Source organism: Neodiprion virginianus, chromosome 5 (assembly GCF_021901495.1).
Source record: "Neodiprion virginianus isolate iyNeoVirg1 chromosome 5, iyNeoVirg1.1, whole genome shotgun sequence".
NCBI classification, from domain to species: Eukaryota; Metazoa; Arthropoda; class Insecta; order Hymenoptera; family Diprionidae; genus Neodiprion; species Neodiprion virginianus.
The window spans coordinates 29,584,415-29,603,699 of record NC_060881.1 but is presented as its reverse complement, the minus strand read 5'-3'; the positions used below and the strand labels follow the sequence as shown (position 1 = coordinate 29,603,699).

The 19,285-nt window shown below is 36.3% G+C and overlaps 4 protein-coding genes across 9 annotated transcripts; 2 read left to right on the top strand and 2 right to left on the bottom strand.

Moving 5' to 3' along the window:
* Window positions 1-492: 492 nt before the first annotated feature.
* On the bottom strand, window positions 493-5,508 carry LOC124305348 (post-GPI attachment to proteins factor 6-like). Of its 2 annotated transcripts, none has more exons than XM_046764658.1 (13): window positions 5,265-5,508; window positions 4,694-4,865; window positions 4,385-4,598; window positions 4,145-4,272; window positions 3,615-3,898; window positions 3,224-3,531; window positions 2,954-3,082; window positions 2,647-2,852; window positions 2,342-2,499; window positions 1,977-2,209; window positions 1,636-1,830; window positions 1,307-1,447; window positions 493-1,175 (listed from the first exon to the last, which is right to left on the bottom strand). In XM_046764658.1, the coding sequence occupies exons 1-13, from the start codon at window positions 5,320-5,322 to the stop codon at window positions 963-965; spliced, it is 2,439 nt and encodes an 812-aa protein (XP_046620614.1). In that variant the 5' UTR covers window positions 5,323-5,508; the 3' UTR covers window positions 493-962. The 2 variants fall into 2 exon arrangements, with proteins under 2 accessions (XP_046620614.1, XP_046620613.1); XM_046764657.1 differs by having other exon boundaries at window positions 5,269-5,508.
* Window positions 5,509-5,814: 306 nt separating this feature from the next.
* On the bottom strand, window positions 5,815-8,610 carry LOC124305350 (Bardet-Biedl syndrome 1 protein homolog). Of its 3 annotated transcripts, none has more exons than XM_046764662.1 (7): window positions 8,482-8,610; window positions 8,046-8,223; window positions 7,755-7,964; window positions 7,375-7,691; window positions 6,995-7,244; window positions 6,751-6,930; window positions 5,815-6,638 (listed from the first exon to the last, which is right to left on the bottom strand). In XM_046764662.1, the coding sequence occupies exons 1-7, from the start codon at window positions 8,493-8,495 to the stop codon at window positions 6,015-6,017; spliced, it is 1,773 nt and encodes a 590-aa protein (XP_046620618.1). In that variant the 5' UTR covers window positions 8,496-8,610; the 3' UTR covers window positions 5,815-6,014. The 3 variants fall into 3 exon arrangements, with proteins under 3 accessions (XP_046620618.1, XP_046620621.1, XP_046620619.1); XM_046764665.1 differs by having other exon boundaries at window positions 6,995-7,223; XM_046764663.1 differs by having other exon boundaries at window positions 7,375-7,670.
* Window positions 8,611-9,691: 1,081 nt separating this feature from the next.
* LOC124305349 (peroxisomal multifunctional enzyme type 2-like) lies at window positions 9,692-15,422 on the top strand. Of its 3 annotated transcripts, XM_046764659.1 has the most exons (16): window positions 9,692-9,863; window positions 10,073-10,210; window positions 10,376-10,528; window positions 10,602-10,874; window positions 10,988-11,104; window positions 11,280-11,410; window positions 11,492-11,557; window positions 11,725-11,782; window positions 11,888-12,051; window positions 12,137-12,260; window positions 12,396-12,571; window positions 12,696-12,872; window positions 13,033-13,150; window positions 14,244-14,441; window positions 14,516-14,613; window positions 14,681-15,422. In XM_046764659.1, the coding sequence occupies exons 1-16, from the start codon at window positions 9,806-9,808 to the stop codon at window positions 14,798-14,800; spliced, it is 2,169 nt and encodes a 722-aa protein (XP_046620615.1). In that variant the 5' UTR covers window positions 9,692-9,805; the 3' UTR covers window positions 14,801-15,422. The 3 variants fall into 3 exon arrangements, with proteins under 3 accessions (XP_046620615.1, XP_046620617.1, XP_046620616.1); XM_046764661.1 differs by lacking the exons at window positions 9,692-9,863; window positions 10,073-10,210; window positions 10,376-10,528; ... (8 more) ...; window positions 12,696-12,872; window positions 13,033-13,150 and adding an exon at window positions 13,212-13,649; XM_046764660.1 differs by lacking the exons at window positions 9,692-9,863; window positions 10,073-10,210; window positions 10,376-10,528; ... (8 more) ...; window positions 12,696-12,872; window positions 13,033-13,150 and adding an exon at window positions 13,213-13,645.
* A 420-nt stretch (window positions 15,423-15,842) lies between these two features.
* Window positions 15,843-18,708, top strand: LOC124305357 (PRA1 family protein 3). Its single transcript, XM_046764688.1, has 4 exons — window positions 15,843-16,266; window positions 16,520-16,737; window positions 16,824-16,937; window positions 18,199-18,708. The coding sequence occupies exons 1-4, from the start codon at window positions 16,058-16,060 to the stop codon at window positions 18,324-18,326; spliced, it is 669 nt and encodes a 222-aa protein (XP_046620644.1). The 5' UTR covers window positions 15,843-16,057; the 3' UTR covers window positions 18,327-18,708.
* Window positions 18,709-19,285: the final 577 nt, after the last annotated feature.

Genomic DNA, 19,285 nt, shown 5'->3' with positions numbered 1-19,285 from the left:
TGATCAATTGATATTACATAAGAGTATATGTAAATGAAGAGAATAATCATAGTATCGGTTTGAGCTTTGCTTTGCCTAATGCGATTCAAGTTTCGAATCAACAATATATAGTAAACAATAAACAATACTGGATTTCTAAAAATAACTGCTCTTTCCTTTTTTGAATAGCGTGACAAATCGTAGCTTGAGTTTTGTCTGGGCAATATTTAAGAAAATTATTTTTTATTATCCTAACTATACTTAGCGTCATGGTATTTGTTCTTGCGGACTTAGTTAAATGCATTTATAATCAGTCGAGTGGAACTGTAATCGTAATCTTATTTACTTTCCATAGCTGCCTATTACGCCAAAGTTATTTGATTATTAACGATAAATTTAAATGGATTTCTTGAAAATACACTTTTGTTTAAACGTACGGTTACATACGCGACGCATACAATGCAATCTATTTATCATTGCAGTCGTACAATTTTTTTATTTTTTCTACGATTCACCCTGTTTCGTTAATGATACAAATGAAAATTCGTCGCAGGTAGATAATGTTTCTGTGCGTTCTAAAGAAATAAAATTTTTTACAACGCGGAATCAATCAACAAGCTACGGTATCGTTAATAACGTGTGAATCTTAAAACAAATTCAACAGAGCATAGGTATGTATGTATATAATATAAATATCTATTCTAGTAATAGTACCTTTGCACAGAGTAATAAGTTTAACGTTGCACCATATTCCTTTTACATCTAGATATTAAATTGTTTCAATAAATTCTAATATTACTAAGTAACTTTCTTTTTTTGTTATATATATATAGAAACTAAGTGAGATGTTTTTCCTTAGCATTGAATTAAAAATATGATCTCCGATATCGAAGTATTTTTAAATTATAATTCAGCTCGTAAAACGAACCCGAACATCTTTTTGGCACATAATCAATTACTCTCAGATTAAATCCTATACAGCTCTATGACGTGTCACTTTCGACAGTCAGTAACTTTTCACCATCCGCTTTTACTGTGAATACCGGACTCTGGGCCAAGTCTTTATAATCCATTAACTCACTGTCCGAGCTGCTCGTATCGTTTATTGATATTTCAAGTGGTTCTGGTTCCGCACTGTTTGGCAATAAGAATAACAGCGATAGGGCTATAACAGCGTGCCACACGCTGTGCACATACTGCAAAAATGGGAAAATTGAATTAGGAGAAAATTTTTATGATTTTTAAAATCTTTCGAACAATATACAGTCAGTAAACTTCTGCAAAATTCAATGGTTATCTATTTTGTAGTTTTTATTTTTCAACTTACTTGGTAATTGGATTCCGTTTCAACTAGAGCAAACAGGAGTAACCCGATCGTAGCTAGTGACAAACCGATTATCAGTTTTACAACCTCTTTAGGACGCTGTCGCTGTTTATACTTGTAGCATCGACAGGCAATAGCTGCAATCTTTATAAAAAAAAAAAAAAGCACGAAAACTTGTAGACATATGTTTTATAACATAGGTTTTAATTAGAAGAACTAGTACAATAAGTTGACTACAAGATTAGTCGTTCGACAAGTTCATATTGTACTGTATACAATTATTCATCTATAAATGAGAGTTTTACGGTAAGATTTAATGCAGTTATACTCACTGGAATTGTCGCACCCATTGCTAAGGGTACTAAAATGCTGGTTAATCCTGTTCTATCCGTCTCGACGCAAAATGCGATAACAAGTACACCGATCATGTGAAAAAACGACACATATTTTGTAGGTAATTTTGCCATCGAGACGAGAGTCACCCAGAATGCCAGAATGCTTGAGAAGAAGTCACTGTACTGCAAAACCTGAGGCAATGATAAAAAAAAGACATATTTTTCAAATGGCATAAGAAGTTGTTGCAAGTTTTTTCTTCTAACATTGAGCGTCCAGTTGACAAGTAACTTTTGCAACATATTTATCAGAAGTATTCAATGAGGAGAAAAATCTTCACCTCATATTTAACCGCGCAGTAGGTCATGAATTGCTGATCGCATGCATGATAAAGCGAGGAGAATATCATGGTGGCTAAGTAGACTAGTGCTTCTGTATAGAGGCCTCGTTTGATGGCCAAATAAATGGCCGGTATAAAAAATCCGTTACTTAATGTAAGCAGGAGAGTTGTAAGCACTATGAATGCCTTTGGATCTGCGTGCGTCGAGTCTGTACAACCCCAGCCTTTGTAACCTAGGGCAAAAAGAACGAACCAATAAACAGATTATGGAGGCCATAGAGTTGCTTGCGCAAACTTACGAGGTATACCGATGGAAAAGAACGTAACTGAATGATTCGAGTACATCGCTAATGCGATGCAATTACCTCCGAAACAGTTGCAGGAAGTATAATACAGCAGTCCTCTCTTTGTCTCTTGGCAAATTCCGTGATTACCGCATGAATGAACTCCAGGGAAGACGCATTGCCGTGTTTTTATGTCTACGGATACAAGTATTTCCTCCATTGTGCACGGAGCTTTCCTTCTAAATTAGATAAACAAATTTTTCACACGTATGTTCCAACTGATCAATACTTGCATAGTTTTATCATTACTTTAGAAATTATGATGGCGATAATAATAATGATGGTGATAATAATAATGATGGTGATGATCATAATAATATAATTACCCCTCGGTATAACATTTAGCTTGCATTGCTACATGCCAAACATCCGATTCTGGATAGGGAATTAATAAAGTGGATATGTTTTTTCCATAAGATGACAAGTTCATGAACATATTTTGGTTCCGGCACACTATTTCTCCATCGATACGATCGGGTACTCGACCCTTGCGAATGCAAACTTCAACAAGGACGAGCTGATCGGATATTTGCTGCGAAAATGAATCGTAAGGAGTAAACGCGATTTTCTTCGATTGATACATTTCGTTGACATGAACAGTAACGATCAAAATATTTCGTTGGTAATTCTTACCTTGTTCATCTCCAGACGAATCTCGATGCTGAGAGTACCTCCGATGTCAATAAATGGCATAATATCAAACTGGGTAACGACTGGGTAATAATCCGTAAGCATTACCCACGACGTTAACCATTCTCTACCCTGAAAACAAACTTGGCCTATTGCAACCTGTTTTCACAGTTCAAATCTTGTTCTGAATTGATTCAAATGAAATGAATTTTTAAAAATTCATTGTAGAAGGGTGACGAAAACATTTATAAATAAAATTTTTATAGTAGGTACCTGGAGTAGATAAACACTTGAGAATGGCTGAGAATGTTTTATTCTGGCTAGTTGAAACCTTGGTATGCAAGGATCGTCTCTGGCATCATCATCGTCCGGTAAAACGAACTGGTCCTTGGATGGTCTCATGCTGTCGTAATTAAGTGTTGAATTGTTATAAAAAATCTGGTGAAGCAGAGGCTGTTTTTTCGACGATCTCAATCGGTCCTCTTTATTTTTTACTCGGAGCTGATTCAATGCCTCGGAAAACGATGGCGCATCCAGATACTGCTTCATAAACGATTTGTCCAGCATTCGTATAGGACATTCTGGTGAAAGATTTACAGTTACAAAGGATTATTGTAATAAGATCAGCTCCTGAAATAACAACATCACTTGCTTTTCGACTCACCCGAAATGCTCACCATGACATTGAAATCTATAACACTGCCCGAAATGACTAACAAATAATAGTAACTTTCTTGGTACGGCGAGAGAACGGTAAACGTGTAGGAATCACTTATTGTTAAATTGCCGATTGAGCTGGGGTGCGACTCGTTGTAAATTGGTATCGTCCGTCCCTTGAGTGCCAGGCCTTTTATGCAGGGTGTATTGGAGTCGTGATAAGCTCGCAGAGTAAAATTACAGCCCCATATATGAACGCGAAAATGCCACGTACTCGATGGTATGTAGATTCTGTATGATAATAATATGTAATAATAAGACTAGGGCGTTATTCAATTTGCCTCTCTAAAGTTATGTGAAAATTGTCGAGTGTCATTTCAGCAAAACTTTACACCTACCAAACTATTTGAATACGCATAGATAGAAAAACAGTCAAAAGAACTGTTAAAAACCATTGATAACAAAATGTTGGCTTAGTTTTAACCGACGAAAAGGAACATGACTTTCTCTTTAATCTTTTTTTTGCCTAATACTTGCTTGTAATATGACATTGGCTCGTTGGTGTGCAGAAATTTTTGTGTGCCGATCGGTATGTCTTGAATGCCGCTGGTCTGTGTCCATATAGCGACGGAGCCCAAAGTGTAACGGCATTTATGTCCCAGACCCTAAAACGTTACGCGATATATATTTATTGTAATATTTGACTTCGATGACGAGTAAAACGTGACGGCAAGACAGAGTTGAACAGATAATGGTGAATAATGCAACTGCATTTACTTGCTGCTGAACTTTCTTATCCCAATGGGAAAGGTATCCAGTCACAAACCAATCTCCAGGTTCTGGTCCGTAAACTGGTATAGTAGCCGTTACTTTTGGCTCGAAAGTAGTCATCATTGATACCGATATAGTGTCGTTACGGTACAAATGCATGTTAGCAGGAAACGAAGCATTATCCACCGACATTACGGGGTAACTGCCAGATTTCAGGTGCCTGAAAACCGTGCAAAACCATGATTTATACAGTTATACTAAGCGAATGTTTTATTCGCATTAAGGGAATTTAATATTTCTCTCCTGGATACTTACAGGTGCACCTTTCGAGACGGACAATGTAAATTATCCGTAAAGGCTGCAAATTGCCAGGTGGCTCTAAAAACTTCTTTCGGTACTGTGTAATGGAACGTCGTTACGTCCCCATAGCTTTTAAACGGATGTAAAGTTCCTTCCTGACTGGCCTCAGGTAACATGCATCGAATATCTAAGGAATGATACAAGTATTAATAATGATGATAATGTTGCTATGAAACAAACGTATCATCGGTATTAAAAAGTAATTAGCTACTTCATTGACGATAATTGATGCATTTACGTGTACAATTACTTATAGAATAAAAGAAAAATCCAGCGTGAAATTGTTTTCATTGGTAAATCAAATAAATGATGAAAAAATAACATATATATTAGAGTGTTGTTTGAGATGATATGATCAGGCGAGTGAATTGATTGTGGTGAAAATATTGAAATAATAAAATTGGCTCACTGCAAGTAGTCATAATGTATACACACACACACACACACACATATATGGTGTATTAAAATCGAATACGATCCAAAATTTATTTACCCTAATGTTATATACATATACCTATATACGTACTTACCGCGGACGAAGAAATGTGCCAGAACGTAAATGATTTGTAAGCAAATAAATACATTTCGACTTGTTAAAATATATTTGGATCGCATAACTCGTCTTAAACATAGAAGATCTGTTTTGATCTGTTCGATTTTTACTGTGCCGGATCTGACATTTTTCCTCTACTATTTGGCTGCACTGTACGCGCTTTTCGCTTCTGCCCTTCCCACGAATGGATGACTACAAATGTCAACATTCTTTGTTAAAGTGTGTTTGTGAATGGATAAGCAAACGAACGACTGCGCAACCCAAAATCTGCGCGTGCGCGAGACTCACGCACGTGTAGATAGATATGCAAATATAGTAACGCGCAGGACGATCGTTTACGAATTTCAAATTTCGAACGGTTAGAATTAATTCTGTCCTTTGCAAAATTGACGTAGATTTTTTACCAACAGCATTTAACAAAGTTTATAATAGATCAAAAATGGAAAAGAATAAACTCAGGTATTATCAAATGGAGATCTGTCGTCTAATTTCGAATGTATATCGTTTTATTTATATACATGATTCAATAACTGATAATCGGAACAATGAATAATTTTATATGTACATAAATACACACTGTATGTGTTATTACTTCCAAACAATTATCGTCAATCTCTTTAATTTCTCGTATCTTCCGAAAAACTGACGTGAACGGAATTCATTGAACATATTTATCGTAACTTTGCACGTAAGTATAATAAAATAGTCAGGAAAATAATAAATTTAAGCCTGAATTTCTTCTTCAACTGCCGGCAGTATAATGCTCGTTAATGCTACAGGTTTTACTCTACCCTTTTTGCAGCAAAGTATCTTCACTTTTCCAGATATCATGCTTCGTGGGCTCGCTTTGACTATCACGGGTATAGGAACCGTACTTGGAAGTAGCGGTAGATTAAGAACCCTTGGTTTCACATCGGCATTTTCGCCACGGCAAACAATGAACAACCCCGTATCGGACAAAGCATCAGAAACGTTAGTAACGCAAATTTTGATCATGTAGTCTGGTCCCAACCCGAGAACACTGGCATCGATGATGACTGGACTAGGTCCAGAATCTTGATTCGTAGTAAGTTCGTCGACAGCTTTTTTAGCCGTGTGTAATCTGAGTCTTGCTAACCCTCGGTGAAACGTATCATGAATCTTAACAGCCTCTGATCTCTCTCTGATCGTTTGTTCGACAAATAATCTCGTCTTTTTTGGTATCGTGAAACGGCTGCCAAAGTTCGGCAGCATTTCCGGTGCAACATATGTGCTGAAATCCGCGGTCCTTTTTAGTATGCGGACGTTCAAACCACCGCCAACTGTTACCATAGTCATTGCACGTTCTTCTTGTCCCATTCTACCGTACTATGAAGTGATAAAGTGATAAAGTTATCATTGGTTACAGCTGGGAAAACGAGTTCAAAACTTTTAATATCGAACATAAACCACCCGTTAACGGATATATGTATGAAATCACCTTCATAGCGGATACGGCTTCCATTGTATTTATGGTGTCGACGTGGTGTTTCCCGTCATAAATCCTAACTCCGAATCTAGCCACGCTTACAGCAAGCAGCGAAAGTCCTCGTTGCGGCACCGGGAGCCCTACCAAGTCCAAAGGAATATTTGGCAGTTGGATTTTCCACAATCGAGCACCCTTGCGAAGAAAAATACCAGACATTTCGTCAAATGAAAATTGAAGTTTTATCTTGCTCTTCTACCTTTTTCGAAAAACCCCAGAGGCTTCCATCCATCACAGCCACGGCGGCACCTTCTCCTGGCAAAATTGACAACGAAACTGCCGGCGCTGGTAATTTGGACCACAGTTTTGAGGCAGAGCCTCTTTTGACTGCTCCCAACTTTCCGTCTCTTCCTACGGCAACGACTCGACTCTCCTTGGCCCAAAGTCCCGTGCCTACTAACGCAACTGGGGACCATCCCAACTGGAGTCTATCAATAACTGTAAATGCTCTGCGATATGTAATGCATGCAGGTGTTAAACTGTGTTTAATTTTTGAGAGTTGAATTTTTTTTTAATGTATATTTTGAAAATATGGATTTACGTTTTGTTTTATATTCAGTTTATTGAGCAACCGCTTACCTTGTGTCTAGAACTAAAATTTGACCAGATTCTGTACCGATCAGAAGATAACTACTGGCTACGTTGTTCCAAGAGTCTTTACGGATTGTTGCAATAGTTGTAGCGACACCAGGTCTTGTCAAAGGAACTCTACGATACTGTTCGACGAAACTTGGTCTGAGATTAGATTCCATTCCTAGAAGTTTCAAAGTTCTTGGTGACAATACAGACGCGCCATGCTCTTTTAATAACGTTTCCAAGTCCTCTGTCAGTAGCAGTATGTTCGGATCATCTTCTAATCCAGCCCTGTGCCAAATCTGTAAACGAAAAAGTGACTTCTAAGCGGTGATGAAGCCGAATGATCGAGTCCTAATTACGTCCCCAAATGTTCATTTACGTACTTCTCTTTCCTCTGCATGAGCCTCCATCGGAGGTAAACAGTATTTGAAATAGGGCCTCATGTTTTTATAAACGTAAACGCTCGAGCCAGCGGCAACGGCCAATGCACCAGATCCGTGTTCTCCATTCTCAGAGTAAAATCCGACGAGACCAGATGGAGAGTCTCCAAGATTGTGTTGACTTATCAGATCGCCACCCTTGTAAACTCGGATCTACATAGACCGTAGTGAAATATTAATGAGTCGAACTCAGTCGATGGAAAATTGTTTAACTGAAAAAATACATCTGCCTGCCTTGGCCGAGTTAGTAGTTGCTGTTCCCAAATCCGCGCAAACTAATCTTGGGTCTCCTTCTCCGCAGACATCGAGTATTTCGAGACCTCCTGATAAAACGTATAGACGAGCTTCAGGCTCCCATACAGCTTCCAGCCATCGACTTCCCCCCAAACCAGTTGCAGCTGGTCGATCGTCGCTGAAATTAATACTTTCAAGTTTCGAAAAGAATATTTTTTTTCTTTCAATTTGTTTGGAAACGAGATAATCAATCGTTGAACTTGTCAAAAACGTAGTTTATTGTTTCGATCCTATGATTAAATGCAGGACAGTATATTATTAGTGACAAAAATTTGACACTGCGAAAGTGTTGCAAAATACACGGTTAAATAGTTCTTTTCATGAATATTATATTACACAACGAGCAACATTACTGAATTCGTTCGAATACACATACCTAAGGGCAGTCATGTTTATACACCGAGAGATTTTTTTTTAATTTCAAATCGTTTTATCTTCTTCGCTTCTGGTTCCTGAGAGATCATTTCGTGAACAAAACATTCTACATTGAACAGATCGGATTACACTACTCTATATATGAATGTTTGGACTTCTGTCGCTATGGGGACTTGAATGACCGCGTATTTGGCCTTACGCGTGCACCACTAGAGGTGTGTGCATGCAAATATGAATTCACTGCACGTATAATCGGAGCTGAAAGCTTGATTTCGATCTTCAACCAATGAGTTTGGTAACTCGTCGAATCTGGAGTTCTTTGAAATTTACCTTGATATTTCACAAAACTTTATACTTTGAGAACTATGGTGTCTTCTTGTCTTTAATGGTGTGGAGAATTGTAAACGAAAAAAATCACTGACTTAAGTATCAAAGCAAGTTCTTTTAGGTACCACAAAACGTATTGAACGGAAAATCGTACTAATTCAATTTGTCTTATGGAGGAAGTGATCATCCGGCAACATATAACATAACTCTCTTTCCAAGTACCAAGCTACAAAATACAGCTCATTCAGAATTAGAAGAATAAATTACCCATATTAAGGATTTTTCATTAATTCTGTATAAAATATAAAAGATTTAGCCTAGCGTTTTTACCTTTAAAATTTCACGTAATGAATTTCGAATCAAACCTATAAGTTTCGAATTTTTGTAAAACGCAACCAATCCAACGAATCGCGAAATCATGCAGCATCTATCTGTCACTTTTTGATATGAATATAAATTAAAACACTAATTTTCAATGGCTTTATGTATCTACTTAGTCCCTCAACTACTGCAAATCAAAATCATATTTATGACATGCGTTAATTGGTTTATGATTATTCCATTCCTTACCATTCCCGACATTTGGTCAACTATTAACGATTTACTAATTTACAGTCAAAGGAAATTGTTCTGGAAAACTTTTTTATGTCAGCCACAGCTCACCAAGTTTAGTTTTGACAGAATCAAATTTATCTTGAATGGATGATTGTCCGCTTCCGCGTTGCGAACGTTGAATTTACCGCGCTAATTTGTGATTAACCATGGCTTACTCCGCCGGTTTCTAGGGTTTCTAGCTAAGGATTTACATATGATGTTTCCCACGAGTTCATTCTGAGTATATTCGGAGCTCATCTGTTAGCTTTATACTACATCTATGGTTGATCAGAACGAACTTTGACCGTCCGTCAAATGCATTCAAGCTCCGCCGGGTTCGCCGAGTCATCAGAGGTGTTGTTCCACTGATCCTCGTATCGTCAAGTTGATTTTGACGTCTCACGATGCCTGAAGAACTCCGTTTTGACGGTCGCGTAGTTATAGTCACCGGTGCCGGTGCAGGTAAATTGTATAAAGTGCATTCTAGGTTAGAGACAAAATATTTATTTACACAACAAAAATCGTCGTACCGTTAAATTCTCTTAAGCGGTAGTTGTTCAATTTTTATTCATTTCGCCTTTTTTCAATTCAGTCTCGTTTGTGACATTGTTAGCTTTTCTCTTATTTTTTAAATATTTGTCGCCTTGTTCAATTAAAATAAATTCGTTTAGGTCTGGGAAGGGCTTACGCTCTTTTATTTGGATCAAGAGGTGCCAGTATTGTCGTTAATGATCTAGGAGGTGGACGACATGGAGATGGAAGTAGCAGTAGTGTCGCAGACTCTGTTGTCAAAGAAATCCGACAAAATGGTTCGAATTTATATTCATTTAGTGCTGGTATTGTTGTAAGCATTTGTTAATATTAAAGTGTTGAGCTAGGACAGTCTAAACTCTGCTTCACCATTCGCTTGTTTTTTTTCTGCTAATAAGACGATGGAGTAAAAGTACAATCAATTAATCAAACCGGATTTTCAGGTGGAAAAGCTGTTGCCAATTACGACTCTGTCGTTGAAGGTCATAAAATTGTGGATACAGCAATTAAAACTTTTGGGCGTATTGATATTGTTGTGAACAATGCTGGTATTTTGCGTGATAAATCGTTTGCTAAAATATCCGACCAAGATTGGGGTGTGTATTGAATTAACAATTCAGTACGTGAAGAGGTAAAACTTGATTGAAACTTCATGAAACAATCTTCCAGACCTAATCCACAACGTTCATGTCAAAGGAGCATTCAAAACGACTCAAGCTGCTTGGCCGTATTTTAAAAAACAAAAATATGGCCGTGTTATCGTTACGTCCAGCAATAGTGGACTTTACGGAAATTTTGGTCAAGCTAATTACAGTGCTGCCAAAATGGGGCTGGTAGGATTTGCCAATACTTTGGCTATCGAAGGGAACAGTTCTAACATCTACACCAATGTAATTGTGCCAACAGCCGCTTCTCGGCTCACGGAAGATATTCTTCCACCAGGTTTGAAATTTTTCGAGTTATGTATTTGGTTGATAATCACTGTATTCTTTGTTCATTTATCTAAATTGTACCAGTTATTCCAATTTTCGTTTCTCAATTGACCTTTATTCCAGATTTTTTTAAGGAATTGAAACCTGAGCTGATTGCACCTGTTGTTGCATGGCTTTGTCATGAGAATTGTTCCGAAAATGGATCTATTATCGAAGCAGCTGTTGGCTGGGCTGGAAAGTGTATGTTATAGTTTTTTTGATGGATAAAAATTGGATTGTATGACTTACATTTTATGCGTAATAGACAGTTATAATATCTGAATGAGACAGAAACTTCAGATAATATATTCTGACTATCGTCATTCGTTTACACATTCGATTATATTACTAAAATTGCGACAATCAACTTCTTCAGGTCATTTAATTCGCTCGGCTGGTTGCAATTTGAGAAAAAAGATGTCTGACGCCGTTACTCCAGAAGATGCCAGAGACAATTGGGCAGCTGTTACTGACATGACTAAAGCGAAACGCTGTGAATCTATACAAGTAATTAGTATCAATAAATGAGCATGGTTATATTTGCTCTAGTAATTATTATATTAATGTAATATTTCATTTTCAACAAAGGAAGCCTCAATGGAAGTATTTGAGGTGTTGAAGGAGTTGCAAGAAAATTCGTCCCAACAGAAATCTGCAAGTATTTTCAGTTTGGAAATTTAATATAATCATGCATTTCTGTTTTCAGTGAAAAATTTTAGCTATCGTATTGAAATCAAAATGTTGAGAAAAATTTTTCTCGAAATAGCTAAACCATAAAATTTGTACCAATGTTAAGACTTGTGAAAAATTTTTTCATATAGGATGCAGTTCTGAAACACACCTATGATTTTCGAAACACCATTCTTTATGCTATTGGAGGTACGAAGTAAATTGAGTAATTATTTTTTTTCTGTATGATATAAAATCTCTACGATAAAGAATGCAATTAAAAAGACTCTTGTAACAATCTATTTTAACTTACAGTCGGAGCTACAACCGAATATTCATCAGATATGCTTTATTTGTACGAGAATCACAGTAAATTTGCTGTTCTGCCGACTTACTTCGTTCTCTTTGGACCCAATGCGCTCATTTCTTCATCAATACTTGACGATGTACCATATGGAATACAAGTAGATCCTTCCAGGGTATGTAGTTTGGATCAAACATTCCATTCACAAGCATATCAGAGAAATATGGTGGTAACGTTCATTTATTTTTACCTTATTTTAGACACTGCATGGGGAACAATATCTCGAAATTCTAAAACCCATACCGTCAGAAGCGAGTGTCGAAACGCGCTTCAAGATTATTGATGTTCTCGATAAAGGATCAGGAGCTGTTATAATAATGCAAGGTCTGTATTGATAGAAAAACGATCATGTTTCACAATTTTTGCTTCGCACCTTTTGAGAAAGTTCGTTGGGTGATTTGTGAGATTTCTAAGTCATCGTGCTAGCAATAAATGTTGAATATTAAAAAATTGTCACAGGTGATACCATAGATGCTGCGACTGGTGAAAAATTGGCCACTGCGCAACTCTCTGCATTTGCCATTGGTGCAGGTGGTTTCGGAGGAAAGAGAAGTTGTCCCGGTATCATTCCGACTGAACCTGCCCCCAGCAGGAAACCAGATATTTCAAAAATCCAAAAAACTTCTATCGATCAAGTAATCCAATTTTTCTTTTTCACTTAGTTGCTATAGCCTTCCATGTTAGGTTCTAAGTACTGTTCTGTTGCTAGAATTAGGATTATTGCTAGTTTTGTCGAGTACTGATTATTTTTTTCAACAGGCGGCTGTGTATCGTTTGAGTGGGGACTTTAATCCTCTCCACATAGATTCGTCGTTTTCTTCTCTTGGCGGGTATGAAAAACCAATTCTACACGGTTTGTGCTCTCTTGGATTCTCCACACGTCATGTTCTCGATACCTACGCTCACGAAAGTCCAGATTTCTTCAAAGCAATTAAGGTATTACAAAACTTTTTTCAAAATTGGCTAGCAATTAAAGCCAGTAAAGTTTTGTACAGTATAATTGGAAAGTCTAATGATGTTGAAGACGAAAATAGATGCCTGAGGTCATAGGTACATATTATGTATTCATTTATTTATTAACTGTTTTCACTTGTAGGTTCGATTTTCTAACCCAGTCATTCCTGGGCAAACATTGCGCACTGACATGTGGAGGAATGGTAATCGAATACATTTCGAAACAACGGTTTTGGAAAACAACAAGAAAGTTATTACAGGTAATTCAAATGTTGTTAAAGTTGACGCAGTTTTAATGACTATAAAATTGAGTCCAATTCTCCCAGTTTTACAACAATACGCAATTTTCATTAAACAGGTTTTTTTTGTCCAATTGTTTTCTTTAAACGTGTATAGCAAAATGACGAAGATTTTGATCTTCGTAACTCCAGGGTTATTCCTCGCGTTCTCAATCTTTTACGATACCAAATAATTAGCTAACTCCTCCCATTTATAAAAAGAAAAGTGCTTATGATATTCTACACCAAGGCCACGGCACGACAGTCGGCCGCCATCTTTAGCAAGATTAGAAACTAGTCGGAATCGCCTCGTTGTAGCTATAACATCGATATTTTCGAGCTAAACTTTCTCACGTAAATTCGGAAAGCACAAAAAAACAACACGAGATATCATCGGTTTACGATCGTCTTATTGATATTTCGTCAATTTATATACAATTCCAGTCATTGCTGCAGCGGAGACGTGTTCGTGACTTGGTAGGTAAAGAAACATTCTTCTATCTATTCGTTTAATAAATTTCTTGTCGTTTCTACGCTTTTTCCGCGCTGTTACGCCCTGTGAGCGTAAAAATTGCCTTATCACGAAATATAATATCATATGTCACTTCTTCGTAATCCTATGAACGAAAACGCAAGGATAGTAATTTGCTGCCCTCCCTATTTCGTTGATTTACGTCAGTGCTTCAATGAAGCTTTGCTGGCTCACAATAGGTGTAAAGTTCTCTAGGCTTGTAGTCAATTCATGCTATTGTTAAAAAATGTGCGAAATGCTATGATAACACTGATGTTTGCTGGGGATTGGATTAATATGTAAATACATATTTTTTATTTAAATCATTTGCCATGTTTTACTTTTTAAGTCTATATCATATGTACAAATTTTGTAATTTTGAATAGATATTTATCCGGGCCCTGATGATTACAATAGTAATAATACTTCACAAGTAATACTAACTATAAATCATATAACATACTGAAAGGATTTGCTGACACTTCCAAAATAAACTAGACATGGAATTAATGGAAGCACTGTTGGTTCGATTTGTCATTAATAATTGATTTATTACTTTCTTAGGTGCTTACATTGATCTGAAAGCTGTAAAAATGCAGCCTATTCAACCCGCATTGTGTTCAGCCGAAGAAAATTTAGAATCTGATGCAGTTTTTGCAGCTATTGCTGATCATGTCAAAGCGCATCCAGATCAAGTAAAAAAAATAAATGGTATATTTGTATACAATATTACAAGTTCTGGGCAAAATAAGGCACAATGGAGTGAGTTAATTTCTTCTCTATGTCATGAATAAAAAATAGAACAGGGTTCAGTTTTAAATAAATCGTTCTTTCAGCCCTTGATTTAAAGAAAGCTGAAGTTTATAAAGGAGAACCGAAATCTGGAAAGTCTGATACAACTTTAACCATTGAAGATAAAGATATGGTTGAAATTGTAAGTATATTTGAAGAAGTATTGCAAATCAGTGATTCTTAAACGATTTTTTTCCCACTATTTCCAGGCGCTTGGTAAATTGAATCCACAAGTGGCTTTCATGCGTGGTAAATTGAAGATTAAGGGAAACATCATGTTAACTCAAAAGTTGAAGACACTGCTCGACGCTAACAGAGCTAAGCTATAGTTTTCAATACAATTTCAACATCACAATTGTATTGTTACATCAATTTAGATGATTTTTTTCCTACCAAGTGCTTCAATTTAATCTTCCCAACTAGTTATTTAGTAATAATGAATAGTGTTTAGATATTTTCAATATTTTAGCAAACGCAAAATTGCTCTGGGCATGCTCTGGTAGGCCATGAAACTTCACAATAGTTAAAAAATATAGAAATTGTTTGTATTTTAAAACGATATGCATTTATAATTCCAGGGTTGATTATTCATGGGACAAATATTATTATTCCTTCTTACTAATTCCTGTTGTCAACTGCTAGAATTTATCGATATAGTACAGAATATTCAACAGATGTGATGCGTCACTTTTTGTCCGCTCAAATTTTTTCGTACAAAATGATTTTCGTAATATAAGGAAAAAAAATGATGTGAAACAAATTATTAACATATTATTACCGTTACAATAGATGGTAGTTGACAGATGTATTATAATCATGTAAATAACGTGTTTTGTGGGCTGAATGGTGAGTCAAGTTGAAAATTTGACTGATTAATTTGTATATTTTTCATACCTATACGTTATTACTACTGGCGGGATAATGGGCGTTCAATAAATATTTACATTCTTATATTACCTTGACAATTTTTCCAACTTTCATACGCACTTCGTACTTTCAATATATTTTATTTTGGCATTTAAAAAATTATCGTCGCTTACTCGGATATTTTTTATTTAGAGCAACTGTGATCCTGGAAATCTAGGAGTTTAAAAGTATAAACGGGCGTTCTCCTCAACTCGATCTAGAATTGCGAAAAAGACTTTTAATACCAGGGACTTGACACCAAAAATTATCCTTATGTATCTCATTATTTGCTTATGTAAATTTTATTACAGTTTAAGTATCAAATATTCGCGCTGCTTTTGACAGATTAGCAAAATATGGTGGCGACATCTTTTAGCTAAGAATAAAACTTGATATAAAAAAATCTTAATATGTATCAAGTCCCGATTTTGCAGTTCATCCTCCGTGGCTTCCTTTCTAAGGTATCTTCTTTGTTCGTGATTGTTTTATTTAGATTGCAGCAATTCAGGAACTGCAGATACGTGACGTTAGTGACCTATCCTTTCATTTGCGGTCAACGGTGACGAATATTCGCTGCGACGTTCGGCGAAAAAATAAAAGTTTTTCAAGATATTGAAATTACAACGAAATATTGAAAGCAAGAATTACCTAAATCGAGGCAGTTCGATCCTCCGTCGAATATGGAGCGGTCAAAGATTGTGGGTATAGGAAACTCCGAACTCGTCATTCCTCCCCTACGGGGTCTCGACGATTTCCTACTGGAATCGGCCCGGTTCCAAATACCGAATTTCAAGGATCTGGACAAATGGGGAAACCGAGTTGTCAACAATCTATTTTACTACCAAACCAACTACTTCTTTATGTCCGTCATCATTTTTCTTATTGTCGGGTGAGATCACGTTCTTATTGTTATGCTTCCCATATATCATACATCGATACGAATTTGTTATTCATGATCTATTAATAGCTGTGTCTAAACTTTGAAAACAATGAAAATGTTGATATTCGACGAGTTTCATCTTTTCTAGATTTGGAATGTATAACTGACGATGCGTTTTTCATTATTTGGATCCAGCCTTATCTATTTACTATTTATATACATTTGTATTCCAAGCATATGTAACATACACTTTTTTTGGTAGGCTGATTCATCCTGTGAAAATGTTGGTCGGTGCTGTATCAATGAGCGTTGCTCTCGGACTGTTTGCCTATGCATCGTGCGAGGGCCGAGCCATTCACCAGACAAAAAAAGATTATCCTGCTCTGGGTATCATTTTGATTCTTATTGGAAGTAGTTTTCTTGCGTACACAGTTGGTTCCCTCCTCGTATTTCTGATCGGTATTCTTCTCCCTTTCTCTGGTAAGTAGAATATGTTTTTAAACTCTTTGCCTTGTGCAATATTGTCCCTAGATCAGGAGTGTAATTCTCGCTTCCTTTGTTTTTAGTGACTTTTATTCACGCATCGATGAGACTACGAAACATCAGGAACAAGCTAGTGAACAAGATGGAGGAATTAGGACTAAAACGCACCCCGATGAGCATATTTTTGGAACAGCTCGGTATAGAGCAAGAAATCTTTGCCTGATTGAATACTGATGGCGATATTAACAATCGTCAGACTACGTTCACTAAGTTGTTTCCTTAAATTAGGGTAACGTGCAAGTCCTAATAGGCGTTGGATTTTGGAATGCCCCTATGATAACTTTTCAATGAATTTTTCTTCGTGATTTAAATGAATATATAAATATACGGTCGTATTAAATACTTATACTGCTCGTGATTTCACCCGCGCTTAAATCTTTGATAAAAAAAAAGCTATTTCAGCTGTCAAAGAATCCAACAATGAACTGTGAACTAATTTATTTCAATCTAGAATTATCTACACGGCGTAATTTGTAATGCGAGACATCGTTACCCCGCTTTGCCTAGCTTCTTTACGCGTAATAGAACGCTGTAGTTTATTCGGAAAATAAGCGAGGAGTGAGGATATGTTATGATAGAAACAACAATTTTCCGAATTTAACAAGACGATAGTTGATTCTTACTGAATTTCTTTGTTCTGTTCTCGATGGAAAATATTGTTTATTTTTTTCGTGATCATGAGTGAACGATAATATTTTTATATAATCGTATAACATAGATATGTAGATATATACAAACAGTTATTGAGGCGGTTTTAACATTATTGCCTTAAAAAAAGACAGAATTTATTTCGAGACTTTTCGGTGTCATTGTTTAAGTTTTTTTTTTTTTTTAAATTTGTTTATTGTATGTATAGATATATATGTATATTAGTGTTTAGTAAACTCACATAAAATATTGCGTGTTTAATATTACTAAATCAGCAATATCCAAAACTATTTAATTATTCCGCAGATGAATTGCTATGACAGAAAATCTAACAACGAGCTGAGCTCACAATCCTTTGATTTTTCTGTAAGCTTATGACTGAGGCTACGGTTTGTATATACGTATGTATATATGCAAAATATATATACAATATCTTTGCCTGAAATAAATTTACGATAGTAAAAGATCAAGCCTATCGTATTGTTTTCGATCATTGTTCAGTTGATGAAGTGAAAATCGCCAAAAATGCTGATGCACATTCCGTTTTATTCCTCGATATTCTACGCCATTGTTATCGTTAGAATCATTCGAGATTACTGGTGTCAGGAAGTGAAATAGACAAATTAGAGATTTCCATAAGACTCAAAGTTTTCGAATTTTTTTCTCCGAACGTTTTCTCTGAATGTGTCCTCTTTTGACGAGTAGCACCGGGTTCAAAGAAAATCTTTAACTCGGGATTTCACGTTCCAGGATACCCTATGCAGACCGTCGGAATACCGAAGTCGAGGATCAAGCAAGAGCTACATGAGTTCGTTGCCGATAGTGCGAAGGGTTTCTCATTTAAACGCGGTGGCTACACCCGTCTCTCGGATAGCTGACGCGTCGTTCATAACGAAAAAAATTATCCAACCCAGCGTCAATCATTCCTATTTATTTTATCGGCAAAACTATGAACGTATACGCTTTAAATGCCAAATAAACATTTTTGTCCAATAAGTAGGGACAGGGGTAATTTTCGGCAATTGCGCTTTCCCCTTTATTTCTATTATCCCGCCGAAAAAAATCTTCCGCGAAATCACAATTCGCGAATACGCGCATCGCGAGATTGCTGCACGCAATACTTGGTCATTCGATTCGTTACATACCTAAAAACCATTCAAAAAATAAAACATCTGTATGTTTATTATTAACAATTGCATTCCAAATAGCCTCATTTTGTAATTTAAATACTATAAATAAATATTATTATTTTTACGTAAATTTGTAGCAACTTAATGAAACACTTTCAAACGTTTATCAGTATCAGACGAGTGCACTGTATTCACTCTATCTGTTGGGATTTTTCGAAAGTTCAAATTCTAAATACAAAATAAGTAATACTTCTTCGACGCTCTAGTGATGGAATAATTTTTATCATTTATTCTATGTATAATTTTTAGCTACAGCTTACCGATTGCGATACGTTTCAACACAATTTGATCAATTGCCTCTGAATAACAACTGAAACACTACAGTGTTGATCACGCTTAATTGAACATTCAATATAAAAGTGGTTAATGTGAAATTTATTTTTCACACGGTTGCAAGAAGCTTTCGACATGCTTAAACAAAGAATAAATCGAAGCTAGAGTGTTTTTCGTTTAGTAAATAACTCGTCTAAAAATAAGTCGATAATGTTTTCTCCAACATCGAGTCTCGGATTATGCGGTTTTCTCTAAAAAGTTTCCTATCAATTCGTGGCTACACATCAAATGTGATTAAAAGTGCACTTAATTAAAGCGTCAAAAGTCTCAGAATAGACGCAGCAGCTACAGCGTCGACGAATTCCGACCGAGAC

Excerpts from the sequence above, each read along its gene's own strand:
- LOC124305348 (XM_046764657.1), bottom strand. The coding sequence starts at position 5,353 with ATGCGATCCAAATATATTTTAACAAGTCGAAATGTATTTATTTGCTTA. Across the intron at positions 3,083-3,223 it reads CAAGTGTTTATCTACTCCAG|GGTAGAGAATGGTTAACGTC; the intron begins GTACCTACTATA and ends GTTTGTTTTCAG. Across the intron at positions 1,831-1,976 it reads ACTGCGCGGTTAAATATGAG|GTTTTGCAGTACAGTGACTT; the intron begins GTGAAGATTTTT and ends TCATTGCCTCAG.
- LOC124305350 (XM_046764662.1), bottom strand. Across the intron at positions 6,931-6,994 it reads TCTGGGGTTTTTCGAAAAAG|GGTGCTCGATTGTGGAAAAT; the intron begins GTAGAAGAGCAA and ends TTTCTTCGCAAG. Across the intron at positions 6,639-6,750 it reads AAGCCGTATCCGCTATGAAG|TACGGTAGAATGGGACAAGA; the intron begins GTGATTTCATAC and ends ATCACTTCATAG.
- LOC124305349 (XM_046764659.1), top strand. The coding sequence starts at position 9,806 with ATGCCTGAAGAACTCCGTTTTGACGGTCGCGTAGTTATAGTCACCGGT. Across the intron at positions 10,529-10,601 it reads AATATCCGACCAAGATTGGG|ACCTAATCCACAACGTTCAT; the intron begins GTGTGTATTGAA and ends ACAATCTTCCAG. Across the intron at positions 12,052-12,136 it reads TACAAGTAGATCCTTCCAGG|ACACTGCATGGGGAACAATA; the intron begins GTATGTAGTTTG and ends ACCTTATTTTAG.
- LOC124305357 (XM_046764688.1), top strand. The coding sequence starts at position 16,058 with ATGGAGCGGTCAAAGATTGTGGGTATAGGAAACTCCGAACTCGTCATT. Across the intron at positions 16,267-16,519 it reads ATCATTTTTCTTATTGTCGG|GCTGATTCATCCTGTGAAAA; the intron begins GTGAGATCACGT and ends TTTTTTTGGTAG. Across the intron at positions 16,738-16,823 it reads TATTCTTCTCCCTTTCTCTG|TGACTTTTATTCACGCATCG; the intron begins GTAAGTAGAATA and ends CTTTGTTTTTAG.